At 43.2% G+C, this 13,654-nt stretch overlaps 1 protein-coding gene across 1 annotated transcript; it reads left to right on the forward strand.

Annotated features, from left to right (window-relative positions):
* Positions 1-743: 743 nt before the first annotated feature.
* Positions 744-2,758, forward strand: LOC149820529 (pectinesterase-like). Its single transcript, XM_089983058.1, has 2 exons — positions 744-1,743; positions 1,895-2,758. The coding sequence occupies exons 1-2, from the start codon at positions 783-785 to the stop codon at positions 2,575-2,577; spliced, it is 1,644 nt and encodes a 547-aa protein (XP_089839184.1). The 5' UTR covers positions 744-782; the 3' UTR covers positions 2,578-2,758.
* The last annotated feature ends 10,896 nt before the right edge of the window (positions 2,759-13,654 follow it).

Consider the following 13,654-nt stretch of genomic DNA (forward strand, 5'->3'; position numbering starts at 1 on the left):
CACGAGAAGCTTGTGGCTCCTCTCGGCTCGGCTCGGCTCGTCGAGAGTTTTATCGGGAGCACAAAATCATAACTTAACATGTGGCTCGTGAAGAATTACCAAGCTGAGCACGAATAAACACTGCACGGCTTAGTTCCAAAGTTGTTGTTCTCAACAAGCATAGCTTGAACTCGGCTCATCTAAGTGATCTTGTCATACGACCTAGGATGGCTGGGCTTGACACTCGTCTATAGTTGATTGGATCCGCTCAGGACAGTTGGGGGGTAGAGCAGGTCCAAAGTCCACCAAATCATCAACCAGGCATTGGCCTGGTCACCCTCTATATAGAGATATGGGCTCCGCTCAGCGAATGATGTACAGGTCAACCAGACTAGTTGAGGCCGCTAGTGGTCACCGATTTTCCTGGTCATGTCGGAATGATGAAGCGCTTGAATCGGTGGCAAACGGAGTTCAATTGAATGTCCTGAGTCGTACTGTGTTGGTTCAACCTTAGAGAGAGAGAGAGTCAATAAAGAAGACAGTTTCATTTGGACGGCTACCAAGATAGACAGAGAGCGAGAGCTGCAGTCTTCAATTGTATTTTACAATTTTTGAATTCTTGGCTCATGTACATCAATCGATAGAAAGAGTAACGTGCAAATATTGTCTATCACGCCTATCAGGCAAACTGAAACAGCCAAGGATTCCTTATATATATGCCTCCTTCACCGCAGCTCTTTCCAACTCGGAAGTTTGATAGATAGATAGAGAGAGAGAGAGAGACCACCAATCCAAACACGAAGATGGTTCCCTCCAAAGCCCTCCTCATCATCTTCATCCCTCTCATCTTTACCTTCTTCCCCTCCTCTTCCTCACAAGACCTCACTGCCCCACTCACCCCAGACAATGCCTGTAACCTGATCACCTCCAACCCTTCCTTCTGCAAGTCCCTCTTACCCCAACAATCACTCTCTACCCTCTCCGGCTACGGCCGATACCTGGTCAAGAAATCCGTCGAAGAGTCGACGAGGTTTTCTTCCCTCATCGACCGAACCATAAGGGAGAACAACACCCTCACACCGCAGGCAGCAGGTGCACTCAAAGACTGCCTCCTCCTCTCCCAACTCACCACCGACTTCTTGATCTCCTCCCTCTCAACCCTCAACTCCAACGACATCACCAAGCTGACCAGCGACCAAGCCGACTTGGTGCACACCCTCCTGAGCGCCATCGTCACCAACCATCAGACATGCTACGAAGGGCTCACCCAAGCATCAGTATTGCACCGGGGGCACCAACTCTATGCTCCACTTGTCAGTGGCTCCCAGCTCTATAGAGTCTCCCTCTCCATGTTCGTTCATTCCTGCGCCCATAAGAACAACAAGGCCAACCCCGGCAGGCAATTGTTGGACGATCTCAGAGTAGGGAGCGATGGTGCCCCTCGCTGGGTGAAGAAGAAAATCTTCCTGTCCAGCCCCGGAAGGAGGATGGCTCTGCAAACTCTGGGCAGCGTGGTGGTCGCCCAGGATGGGAGTGGCAACTACCGAACTATCAGCGAGGCTGTTGCAGCAGCTCCCGTCAACAACGACGGTAGCAAGGGATACTACGTGATACACGTAAAGGCGGGAGTGTACCAGGAGTACGTGACCATCCCTAAGAACAACAATTACATGACGATGACGGGAGACGGGATCGGCAAGACCATCATCACCGGACAGCATAGCGTCGCTGATGGCTCGACCACTTTCAATTCTGCAACTCTAGGTTAGCCGGTTTGTAATTAGGACAATGTAGATGAGTTAATGTACATCATATTTGGGTTGCCAATCTTAAGTTTTGTAGTCTTAATTTTGGCGTTGCACAATGGCTGTTATTTAACATATAAAGTTTTTTTTTTTATGTTGGAAATGTGCAGCTGTGTTTGGTGAAGGCTTCGTGGCAGTTGGCATCACGGTGCGCAACACGGCCGGCGCAGCCAAGCAACAGGCAGTGGCAGTCAGGAACGGAGCTGATCTCTCCACCTTCTATCAATGCAGCTTCGAGGGCTACCAAGACACTCTCTACACCTACTCCCTTCGTCAGTTCTACAGAGAGTGCGACATCTACGGCACCGTCGACTTCATCTTCGGCAACGCAGCAGTCGTCTTCCAAAACTGCAACATCTATGCCAGGCTCCCTTCTGCGGGGCAGTTCAACACGGTGACAGCTCAAGGCAGAATGGATCCCAATCAAAACACAGGCACCTCTATCATAAACTGCAACCTCCTGGCTGCTTCAGATCTCTCTGCAGGCAATGCCAATGTGAAGACGTATCTGGGTAGGCCGTGGAGGCAGTACTCAAGGACGGTGTTCATGCAATCCAATCTTGGTAGCCTGATCGACCCTGCTGGTTGGACGCCTTGGTCCGGTAATTTTGCTCTGACCACATTGTACTACGGGGAGTATAACAACCGTGGCCCTGGTGCGGCTACTAGCGGGAGAGTGAAATGGCCTGGGTTCCATGTGATGACTGCGAGTGATGCGACCATGTTCACCGTGTCCAATTTTGTTCAAGGAGATGTTTGGCTGCCCAAGACAAGTGTGCCATTTACTGCTTGATTGGCTTTGAAGAAGAAGAAGATGATACCAGAAGTGGGCTTAGATCAATAATTCTTTTTGGATTAGTCAAATAGATGACCTTCATTTGTTTATTTATATGCAATTTACAGGGCCCAAGTCATGTTATACATGATTAGTTTGTTCCGCAGAAAAACCAATTTGTAGGAAAGTATGTCACCTTGTTTTTGTAATTGAAAAGTATACAGGATTGGACACTCCATATGTACAACGTCATCGCATTTGTTCTTATGTATAAGATTTTTTCTTGTTTAAAGGTCTCTCAGTCACACCTAATTAAATTGTTGGAATTTTCATTTCCTATCATTCACCCATCTTCTTCTGTTTGTTTCAGCTAGTTAAGAAACACAGATCCACACATTATAACGGTCACGAGTTTCACCGGACCCAGAGGGTCCAGACCAGGATCTGGCTGTGAGGCAATGGTACGGGGTCCAGACCCACGTCCGACTGCACCTACCATGTGAAAAACTATACCCAGGTCCTATATGGTATGTTTGAATCACCATCCCCCATCCAAAATGGGATGAAATGAAATGAATGCAGGGGACAGTGATTTCAACAAACGTCGGATGTGGTGATGCTTAGAATAGTGTCCAGCGCATTCTTAGAAAGGTGTTATTTTTGTAACACCTATCCCCCTGTTACAAAAAGGACAGGACGCCCGAAACACATGTCAAAAAAAAAGTTGGGGGTAGGGGGTCCCCCGACTCTCTCTCTCTCTCTCTCTCTCTCTCTCTCTCTCTCTCTCTCTCTCTCTCTCTCTCTCTCTCTCTCTCATTTATTTGTGTGCTGTGTCAAGCGGCTGAAGAAACTACTTTTCATTTATTCTGGTCCTGCCCAATCTTTGTGGCCTTAGGACGTGGAGATCTCCGAACGTAATTTTCAAAGAGAAGTATTTTGCGCTTGATCTGCTCCTGGGCCCTATTGAAATTAGACGATTAAAGCGGTGAAGACTGATCTGGAAGACATGGTTACTTACTACTTGGTGGTTTGTTTGGATGGCACACAATGATGTTACTTTCCGTCAAATTCCGGTCATCCTTAATAATCTTGTCCATAAAACCCTGGTTCATGTATATGTGATTCTACATATGCATCTTAAAGACCTCTCCTTCTGTCTAAACAACGTTCACTCATCGGTGGTTTCTTCTAATCCAACGGATCCTGGTTGAGCTTGGCTTTGTTGTTTGTTGCTAGCTGTCTGTAGTTTCTTTTTCTTTAGCTTTTGTTTTTCTATATTTTAGTTTTGTTTTCTATTTTGTTCGGTTCATGGGTTCAACATTTTGTTGATCTTCATGAGTGATAATGTTGATCCTCTCTCTCTCTCTCTCTCTCTCTCTCTCTCTCTCTCTCTCTCTCTCTCTCTCTCTCTCTCTCTCTCTCTCTCTCAGTTGGTGCAGATCCTTGGGCATAGCTAAATTTAACATGATTAATAAGTGGGAGGGAGGATGAATTGAAGGAGCTGCAAGGACATACACATTGGGATATAGAGGACGGGAGCATGGAGGTGTGAGAGAGGGAGAAGTTGATCTCTCAAATCCAAAAATGGAGTACAAAAGAGGGGATGACAGCAAGCAAGGTTAAACCGGCTCAAGAATGGGGTTGCAAGAATTCATTATTTTCATGTTTGTGCCTCCATGTGGAAGATGATTAACCATTTCACAACTCTTAAAATAGGTGGTCACCGATGGGAAGGTGATGACATCTTGGTCCAGGCCACCGAGTTCTTTTGTTCTTGTTTCTCTCGAGGGGAGGACTTGGAGTTCGACCTGCATCATATACAGTTTTTGGCCCTTAATCAATAGAATGTAAGCTACCTGCAAGCCCCCTTCTTGATAGAGGAGCTTCACACTAGGGATGGCAGTGGACCGGGGGATAACAGGGCTCCACCCCGACCTGCCTCACCCTGTTTGGACTGAGGATGAAGGTTGAAATCAAAACTCTTGTGGAGATGGATGCAGGGACGGACTTATGATTTTCCTTGCCCCACCCTGCCCCCACTCCATCCCTGATCCCGCTAGTAAAATAACTAAAATGTCTTTAGGGATGGCAGTGGATCAGGGAGAAATAGAGCCCTGCCCTGTCTCATCCGGTATGGACCGGGGATGGAGGTTAAAATCAAAACCCATGCAGGAATGAAGGGCAGAATTTTAAGACGAAGCGGGGGTGGAGACCTTATCTCCTGCCCCTGACCTGGTCCAGGGCCATCTCTACTTCACACGGTTGTTTGGGGGCTCATTCAAAATGGTTGGGTGGATCTTCTACTGTGGAAAGGTGGGGGAAACAGTACTGGATCAAGATTTTAGAAAACATTCTACATTGTAGCAAAGTCCTCATTGAAACATCTAGCAAAGATGTGAAAAGCATAGTTGTTGGGGGGAGGGTGTTGTGTGTTCTCCCCCAAAGACGCAGGGTTTGCTATCGTGCATGTTCGGGGGTCCGAATGAGCACCATGTATATAAGCACGTGGGGCTCGTATCCCCGTGTGTCGGTATCACTTAGCATTAGAGTCTGGTGCTTTTTCAAAGACTTAAGCACCATTTCCGACCATTCTCGCCATGAAACGAGGGTTTGAGAAAAGGACAAAAATGCCATTCATCCAAAAAAGGGAGGATGATCTTAACTCTTCAAAAAGTCCAAACGTTTTATTTTCGCCCTAAGTAGTAAACTCTTATGCTGCCACCGGATCACCCTTTAACGACGCACCATCTGCTGTAACAGGAGCTTCCTTTGACGATGCACCATTTACCGTCGTCTGCTGTCGCTGGAGCATCCTTTACCGTCGTCTCGAGTCTAGGTTCCCACCTTGGTTTTTAGCTTGTGTTACAACACATTGTCGCCTTCTCGTTCCTGCCATGTGTTATAAAACATTTTCAGGTTTGTTCCTATCTCATGGAGATAACTATAAATTGATCGACTGGTTCTATCATTATGGTCGACAACTTTTCCAGATATGTTTAGGTATATCTGTTAAAATTGAAATTTGATTTAATTTATAGATTTTATGGCCTTCATAAATTGATTTCGAACATATTCAATGCTATCGTCAAAATATTTCAATTTGATGCTGGCGAAGAGTTCATGGGACACAATGTTTCATGTTGTAGACCATGGTTTTACAGATCTTACAAAAAATGTTTTAGAGAGAGAGAGAGAGAACACAAAACACATTGATGAATTCCTAGGCAAAATGCTTTAAAAGAAAAACATTATTATCCACAAGGGCTCCAGAGCTGCCTCAATTCCATTCAAGTTGAAGGACATTAAAGACATGTTCTAGAATCATTATCTCACGGTTGCCAAAGAACAACTCTTGTTTTCCTCCCATTTCTCATGTGCAAGCAAACGTGAGAAAATGGCACCAATAAAATTTAAAATTACATGTGAGTGCAACGTCCCAAACACAAGGTGACGTGACCTAGCTGCTCCCTGTTGGTTCCTTTTACTCGAGAGGGTTGTGTATGTTCACCCCCGATGATTCACTGAATCCCACGTCTGTGTTCGGGGCTTTGAATGAGCACCACGTATACAAGCACATGGGGCTCGTATTCCCGTGTATGTTGACATAACTTTGCATCGGACTCTGGTGTTGTTGCAAAGACTTAAGTACCCTTTATTGCTATTCTTCTCATAAAGTGATGGTTTGAGAAAATGACAAAAATGCCTTTCATTCAAAAAAGAAAAAACAAATAGTTCAAAAAAAGGACAAACATGTCCTCCATCCAGAAAGTCGAGGATGATGTTGACTCTTCAAAGTCTTCTTCTTTTTCTGTTCAAAAAAAGGACAAACATGTTTTCTTCTTCTTTCTCCGTAAAACACTGTAAAACCCTTTCTCTCTCTAGAGAAGAAACATGTTCATCTCGTTCCGGTGACGGGTGTTCTACGAAATGTAAATCCCCCCTTCTGTAAGGGCAAAAGGCCATGAACACGTTGGGAGGAGCCCTCAGACCCCCCTTCTGTAAGGGTAAAAGCTCTAAATCAGACTCCATAACTCTTCAAGTTGAATGATGCTACCCACACTGGGAGGAGCTCTCAGACCCCCCTTTCTGTAAGGGTAAAAACTCTAAATCAGACTCCACAACTCTTCAACTCCAGGGAACAAGATGAACACCCATCACCGGAACAACGGCTCCGCTGAGACCTCCTCGCTAGGGAAAAGAAGACGACGTGGTGGAGCTTCTGCTGGCCATCCTCAGCGCGACTGCACCGACTGGGTTGCTGTCGAGGAGGAGGGCGAGAACGGTGACTCTTAGCTTGGGCAATCTTTCTTTTGATGATTGTGGTTGTAATGTATCATTGAAGTTAAAATGGGAAATGAAATGATAATAGAAATTGCTGAAAATTTACAGAAATAAACTAGACTCAATAACGAAGACACCACTTTTTACGGATTTGGAATATGACCTCCGGTTAGCGAGATATGACTCTGACAAGTTGGTCCTAATTTGCGGAAGACACTACAAATCGCTATAGCGATTTGCGGGAGACACTACAAATCGCTATAGCGATTTGCGGAAGACACTACAAATCGCGGATTTGGAATATGACCTCCGGTTAGAGAGATATGACTCTGACAAGTTGGTCCTAATTTGCGGAAGACACTACAAATCGATATAGCGATTTGCGGAAGACACTACAAATCGATATAGCGATTTGCGGAAGACACTACAAATCGCTATAGCGATTTGCGGAAGACACTACAAATCGCGGATTTGGAATATGATCTCCGGTTAGGGAGATATGACTCTGACAAGTTGGTCCTAATTTGCGGAAGACACTACAAATCGCTATAGCGATTTGCGGAAGACACTACAAATCGTTATAGCGATTTGCGGAAGACACTACAAATCGCTATAGCGATTTGCGGAAGACACTACAAATTGCTATAGCGTTTCGCGATTTACGGAAGACACTACAAATGCTACAAATTGCTGTAGGAAAGCCCGATAATACTACAAATCATTGTTGGAAGGCCCAAAAAAATTTTGGTCCGGAGGGCGCTGCCCGCCGAGCCCCCCGCCAGGGGCGGCCCCCCCTGGACCCCCGCCCGCTGACCGCGCAACGGGATCCGCGCCGGGGGGGAGCCCCCGGACCCCCCTCCTGTAAGGGCAAAAACTCTAAATCAGGCACACAAGTAGAGAAAGAAGGGAGAGAGAGTGAGAGGGTTGGTGTTCATGACCTTCTCCAGGAGGAACCCTTTACCTCTCTTGATTTCTTCTCTACAGAGAGAGAGGGTTTTACAGTGTTTTACGAAGAAGGAAGAAGAAGAAGATGATGATGCAGCAATGTAGGATCGTCTGTTGGATATGCACAGAAGTAGAGAGAGAAGGGAGAGTGAGTGAGAGGGTCGATGTTCATGGACTTCTTCAGGAAGAACTCTTTGTTTCCCTTGATTTCTTCTCTAGAGAGAGAAAGGGTTTTACAGTGTTTTACGGAGAAAGAAGAAGAAAACATGTTTGTCCTTTTTTTGAACAGAAAAAGAAGAAGACTTTGAAGAGTCAACATCATCCTCGACTTTCTGGATGGAGGACATGTTTGTCCTTTTTTTGAACTATTTGTTTTTTCTTTTTTGAATGAAAGGCATTTTTGTCATTTTTTCAAACCATTACTTTATGAGAAGAATAGCAATAAAGGGTACTTAAGTCTTTGCAACAACACCAGAGTCCGATGCAAAGTTATGTCAACATACACGGGAATACGAGCCCCATGTGCTTGTATACGTGGTGCTCATTCAAAGCCCCGAACACAGACGTGGGATTCAGAGAATCATCGGGGGGGAACATATAACCTGCTTTGCTTTTACTCGCTTTTAGAATCACATTGTCCACCTTATTATTTAGAATCACGTTTTTTTAAATCACATGAAGTGCAGTCAAAAACATGTCCAAAGAGTTTATGAACCGGGTGTACATCACTTGCCTAAGGGAGAAAGCATAATGCTCCTTGGTCGGCAAGGCTTTACGGTAGAGCAGTGTTGTGAGAGGCGTATGCCTCAGAGGCAAGGCGCACGCTCAAGGTACTGAGGCGTTGCTGTGATGCGCAAATTGCCCCTCATCAACCTCCGACCAGTTGTGACCACCGACCACCGGAGTTGCTGTGCTGCTCAGTCTTCTCCGACCACCGGACGATCGGCATATCCCTCACTTCCGTACCAGCTGGGCGCGTGGTCCTTCTCCTACTGCCTCCCCTCCCACCACTTCACTTTCATACCAGTTGTGAGAGGCGTACGACTCAGTACCTGAGGTGTATGCCTCAGAGGCGAAGCGCAGGCTCAACGCCTCGCTTCGCCTCATCGCATTTAACAACCTTGCGGTAGAGTGTCAATCTCTTCCTTGCCCCCACCACTTGAATCAGTGATTCTCCTCGCCAAAAAAACAAAAAAAAAAAGAAAAAGAAAAATTGCACTAAAAGACATTTCTGCCTCCTGATTAGGTTATACTCATCCCCCATTTGTATACCCCCTCTTAATTTGATCAAATCTGACTCTACAGAAAGATTCAGCATGTTCAATTTAATAATAAGAATCGACCATAGGATCGTATTTTTTCAATGAAAAAAAATGTGATTTTTTTTTAAATTACCAAAAAAGTCCTACCCACGTCAGATTTAGACGTTTTAAATGTCCAACTTCACTAAATGAACGATGTAGATCTAATCTGTGGATTCTGATTTACTCAAAACAACTTTTATCTACGAAATCTGGAGGGGTATGAAGATAAGGATGACATAGGGGATGAATGGAATCCATTTGCGCCTCCTAACTTAGGGAGAGATGAAGCTTCCTTTCATCAGAGTCTTCTTGTGGTTTTTTTTTTTTTAATAGGTAAGCTGGGGTTAGGCAGATCCCCACCATTTATACAACCATACCATTGGGTTTTGAACTTGCAACATCCCAACAGAAGGTGACGTGCAGTATAGCTGCTCCTACCCGACAAACGGAGCCCCCATTGGTGTGACTCTTAGTTAGTGTGAGCCAGAAAGATGCATGGACCATGGATCCCATATGAATTACTGATTCTAATTGGTGCCTATACTTCACGGGATCCTGAGAGCAAACGGTCCGACCACTGAGGCACTGCTCCAAAGTTTAGGACCAAAAACCATATATAGTTGGGCTTGGATCTGGATCGACCAAATGTCCAGGTGACTTGTTCGGAGCTATGTGGATCCGATTCTTACCCAACTCAAAATACTCTAATTGGGGTATGCTTGCTACCGCCTGAGGCACTGTTCAGGGTCCAATTCAAGAGATGCAATAAGTACAAGATGCTGTTACATGAATATGGTCCATATAGGGCCCTAGTCTGGAGTGGTAGTTGTCATGACTTCTACAAATATTTTTTTAATATTTTTTACTCACTTGCACTGCTTGGAGCGATGGAGCAAGATCGACCATGAAAGGACTGGATTCACCATGTTTTGTAATGAGTGGTACAGATTGTGTTACAAAGGCTTTGGTTTTCATAACATGCATGCAAACTTATAACATAGTTCCTCTTCATTCAATCAATCTTTCTTGCTTATGGCTGTTCTTCTAAGACTTGCAACTTGCAATAAGTAGCAACGGCCAGGATCAAATCTCAAGGCGTGTGTGGCCCCATATCAGTGGCTGTGATGATTTCACTCGCAACGTGTAATAAATTTTGAAATGTCAAAAGCTTGTAAAGAAAGGCAAATGACCATAAGGTAGAGGTGGCAGACGGCCCAGCAGGTTCAGGCCCATTAACTGGCCGGTTCATTGAACCAGATCGTTTGTGAGAAGGTCAAACCCCACCGGCCCAGTGGAACCAGCACGGTTGGGCCGGGGTTAGGCAGGGTGGTTCACGGGTTCAACCGTTATATAAGAGGTAGAATTGAAAAATAATCAAGAAAATTTGAAAAATATAAAAATAAACACCATGATTTTACATGGAAACCCCACCCCCTCCCCCTCCCCCCCCCCCCCCAAAAAAAACCACGGGACCAAAGTTCAAAATTTTGAAAAAAAAAAAAATTACAAGTAGATTATAAATTAAAATTAAAAAGAAAAAAATATCCTTAAAATATAATTGTTGGGAGGGTTAAAAATAATTTTTTGGTGTGTTTTAAGCTCATTTGACCATAAAAACTCTTCAAACTAGCCATTTATAACTGTTGGGAGGATTTTTAGAAAAAAAAAACGAAACTAACGGTTTTATAACCAATACCATTGACTGGACGGGTTGTTAGATGGGCTGAGGAGGATTTGCGGGTTGGTCTGGTTTGGTTCAAGGGTTAAATGAGTGGTTTTTGGGCAGGGGTAAAACTGGCACCGCCCACTACACGGTTCACGGGTTGAGTCCAGACCGTTACTGTAGCTCTTTGACCGTTTCGGTCAGGATTTCAATGAGCTGGTTCCGGTTAATGGGTCAAACCGGCCCATTAGCCACCTCTACCATAACGGTAGTAGGGCCCGGTGGATCCCTCCTAATCCAATCTGACACTGTGACAAGAGCCTCACTTTGTCCTCTTGTGATAGCTTGACTGCCATTGCGTGGTGAAAATTAAGCCACGTCCCTCGTTTCGTTGCATGGGAATCTCTCCCGGACCGGCTTACCTTGCTGCTCCAGTTCTGGACCATGATCCAGTCCACTGTTACTGTACATGTTGTGATGTTTACGGCCGTACATCTCTGAAATCGGAGGGTGATAAGGAGTTGTGTTGCGAGTTTTGTCTTTTTAAACGTACGCCTCAGTTTCTTAAACTGCGCGGGGCCCACTTTTGCAGAAAATCGGAAAGAGCGCCATTTATAAGGGCCCCACGGGCAACCACCACCAAATATATATATATAGTTTGGAGCATAGTGACAAATATCGCGAGATTTATGAAAATCTTGCGATAATATCGCGAGAAATTGTCTGAAAGTTTAAAACGGTAATTTCTCGCAAGATTTTCAAAATATAGTGAGATTTATGAAAAAACATAAAATACCGCAATTTAAACGTGATATTTACGTTTTAAATGGCTATTTATCATGAAAAAATGTGTTTTTTATTTTAAATAATTTTTATTAATATTTTCTTATAAAAAATAAATTTTTTATTATTTTTTATTTTTTTATTGCAGATATTTTGCTGAAAAAAATGCAAGATTTATGAAAAAAATTCAATTTCTCACGAGTTTTTGGAAAATAAGAAATTGCGGTTTAAAACATGTCACTATATATGGTTTGGAGTAGGGGGTGTTAACAGTCGGGTTTGGTTCGGATTCAGGTGTAACCAGACTTAGACCAGATTTTTAGGTATGGTATTAGATTTGAACCCGATCTTAATTGGGTCCACTATAAGAAAAATCATACCCGGACCCGATCAGCACTACATGAACCAAACCCGCACCATACCCAATAAAACCATATTTTTTATCATTTTTACATTGAAAATTTGCGGGTCTTAATTCGAACTCAAGTTGGGTCCGGGTCTAGTATAAAATTTCACAAACTATAGCTGGGTCCAAGTATCAATTGGATCTTCGGGCTCTGACCGGGGTCTTAATTGGATCTTATTATTTATCACCATACCCGATCCTATAGGTTTTGGTTAGGGTTGAGTCCCGGTAAACCAGGCCCGTTGAAACCTGTGGCTTGGAGGGTTGCGGCCGTGAGTTTTTGCTTTTTAATTGCACGTGATCTTTCTCTTTTTAAATTGCATATTTATGCATTAATTTGGCAGCTATGTTTTTTTTTTTTTGCTTTTTAACTGTTTGTTTTTACATTAATTGATACTTCATGGAACTTAAGGACTCTTACTTAGGCGCTGCACGAATTGGGTGGTGACATGGAGTACTTCCCCCCATAGTCATGAATCTTGTCCTTCGCAAACAATATTGGTAAGGAAAATCTAGTGATATTTTTAAAACGCGAGTATATATATATATATATATATATATTAGGCCTCATTTTTAGTCCTGCCACATAGGTTTTAAGTGTTTTATTTTAGATTTGTACAGTTAGATGTGTTTAGCATACTAGATTTAGTGGGAATAGACTCTTGGATCATGTTTTTTTGAGCCATTGCCTTCACAGTCATTGATTTTGGATAACCGGAAAACTTGTATGTCAAATTCTGGCTATCCAAAAGCTAGTTTCCACTAAACAAAACCTATAGATCACATCTACAGTGTTAGACATGAGAAAAAATACTTAAAACTATAATTTTTGAAGAGACCTAACAAAAAGGGGCCCTAAGGAATGCATTACTCATATATATATATATATATATATATATATATATATATATATATATATATCATTGTAAATGGGTTTTCTTGAGTTTTTTGGTGTTTTCTTTACGGTTTTGACCTCATAAATGTGTTGGGCATAATCGATTTACTAGAAATCCACACCTAGATCATGTGTATTCAATAAAAAAAATGATTTAAAGTCTCAAAAATTTACAAAGATTTTGGACCATTTATTTTCCGAACCTTATAAAAACTCACTCATGTATCAGTATAGAACTCTTCAAGAATTGATCCTTTTTTTTCTAAAGGCAAGCTGGGGTTAGGGTGGACCCCTACCAGAACAACAGCTGCCCCATGCGGCAGAGGGATCGATTCGATCCCTGGCCTTCAATTTGATGCAGGACCCTGCTTACCGCATGGGATACCACCTCCTTGGTTCAAGAGTTTATCCCTATCACATCGATCTGTATAGTCAAAATTTAAAAGAAATAAAAAAACCTAAAAAATCATTTAGCATGTTTCGTATATATAGCAGGGATGTGTTATATATATATATATATATATATATATATATAGAGAGAGAGAGAGAGAGAGAGTATTTGGTATCCTCATGGGTGAGAAACCCCTGGTTAGACAAGGGTCTTAGCCTCAAAATTTTACACCTTTGGGACGACGATGGTATAACAGGTTGAGTCAGCGAGACCAAGTCTTTCATCTCATATGTGGTTTCTTTGAGTAATAAATAAAAAAAGAACCATTTTCATCTCATATGTGGTATAACAAGTAAGTGTCCATCGCCTTGAGTAACACAATTTTCTTTGGTTTCCCATATTTTCTTTTAGAATTGAAAATTATTCT

The sequence above is a fragment of the Nuphar pumila genome, chromosome 12, assembly GCF_984573655.1.
Source record: "Nuphar pumila chromosome 12, dmNupPumi1.hap1.1, whole genome shotgun sequence".
In the NCBI taxonomy this organism is placed as follows: domain Eukaryota; kingdom Viridiplantae; phylum Streptophyta; class Magnoliopsida; order Nymphaeales; family Nymphaeaceae; genus Nuphar; species Nuphar pumila.

Bases quoted from the DNA above. Each gene is read 5' to 3' on its own strand.
- LOC149820529 (XM_089983058.1), top strand. From the start codon at position 783: ATGGTTCCCTCCAAAGCCCTCCTCATCATCTTCATCCCTCTCATCTTT. The intron at 1,744-1,894 runs GTTAGCCGGTTT...GGAAATGTGCAG, and splicing joins TTTCAATTCTGCAACTCTAG to CTGTGTTTGGTGAAGGCTTC.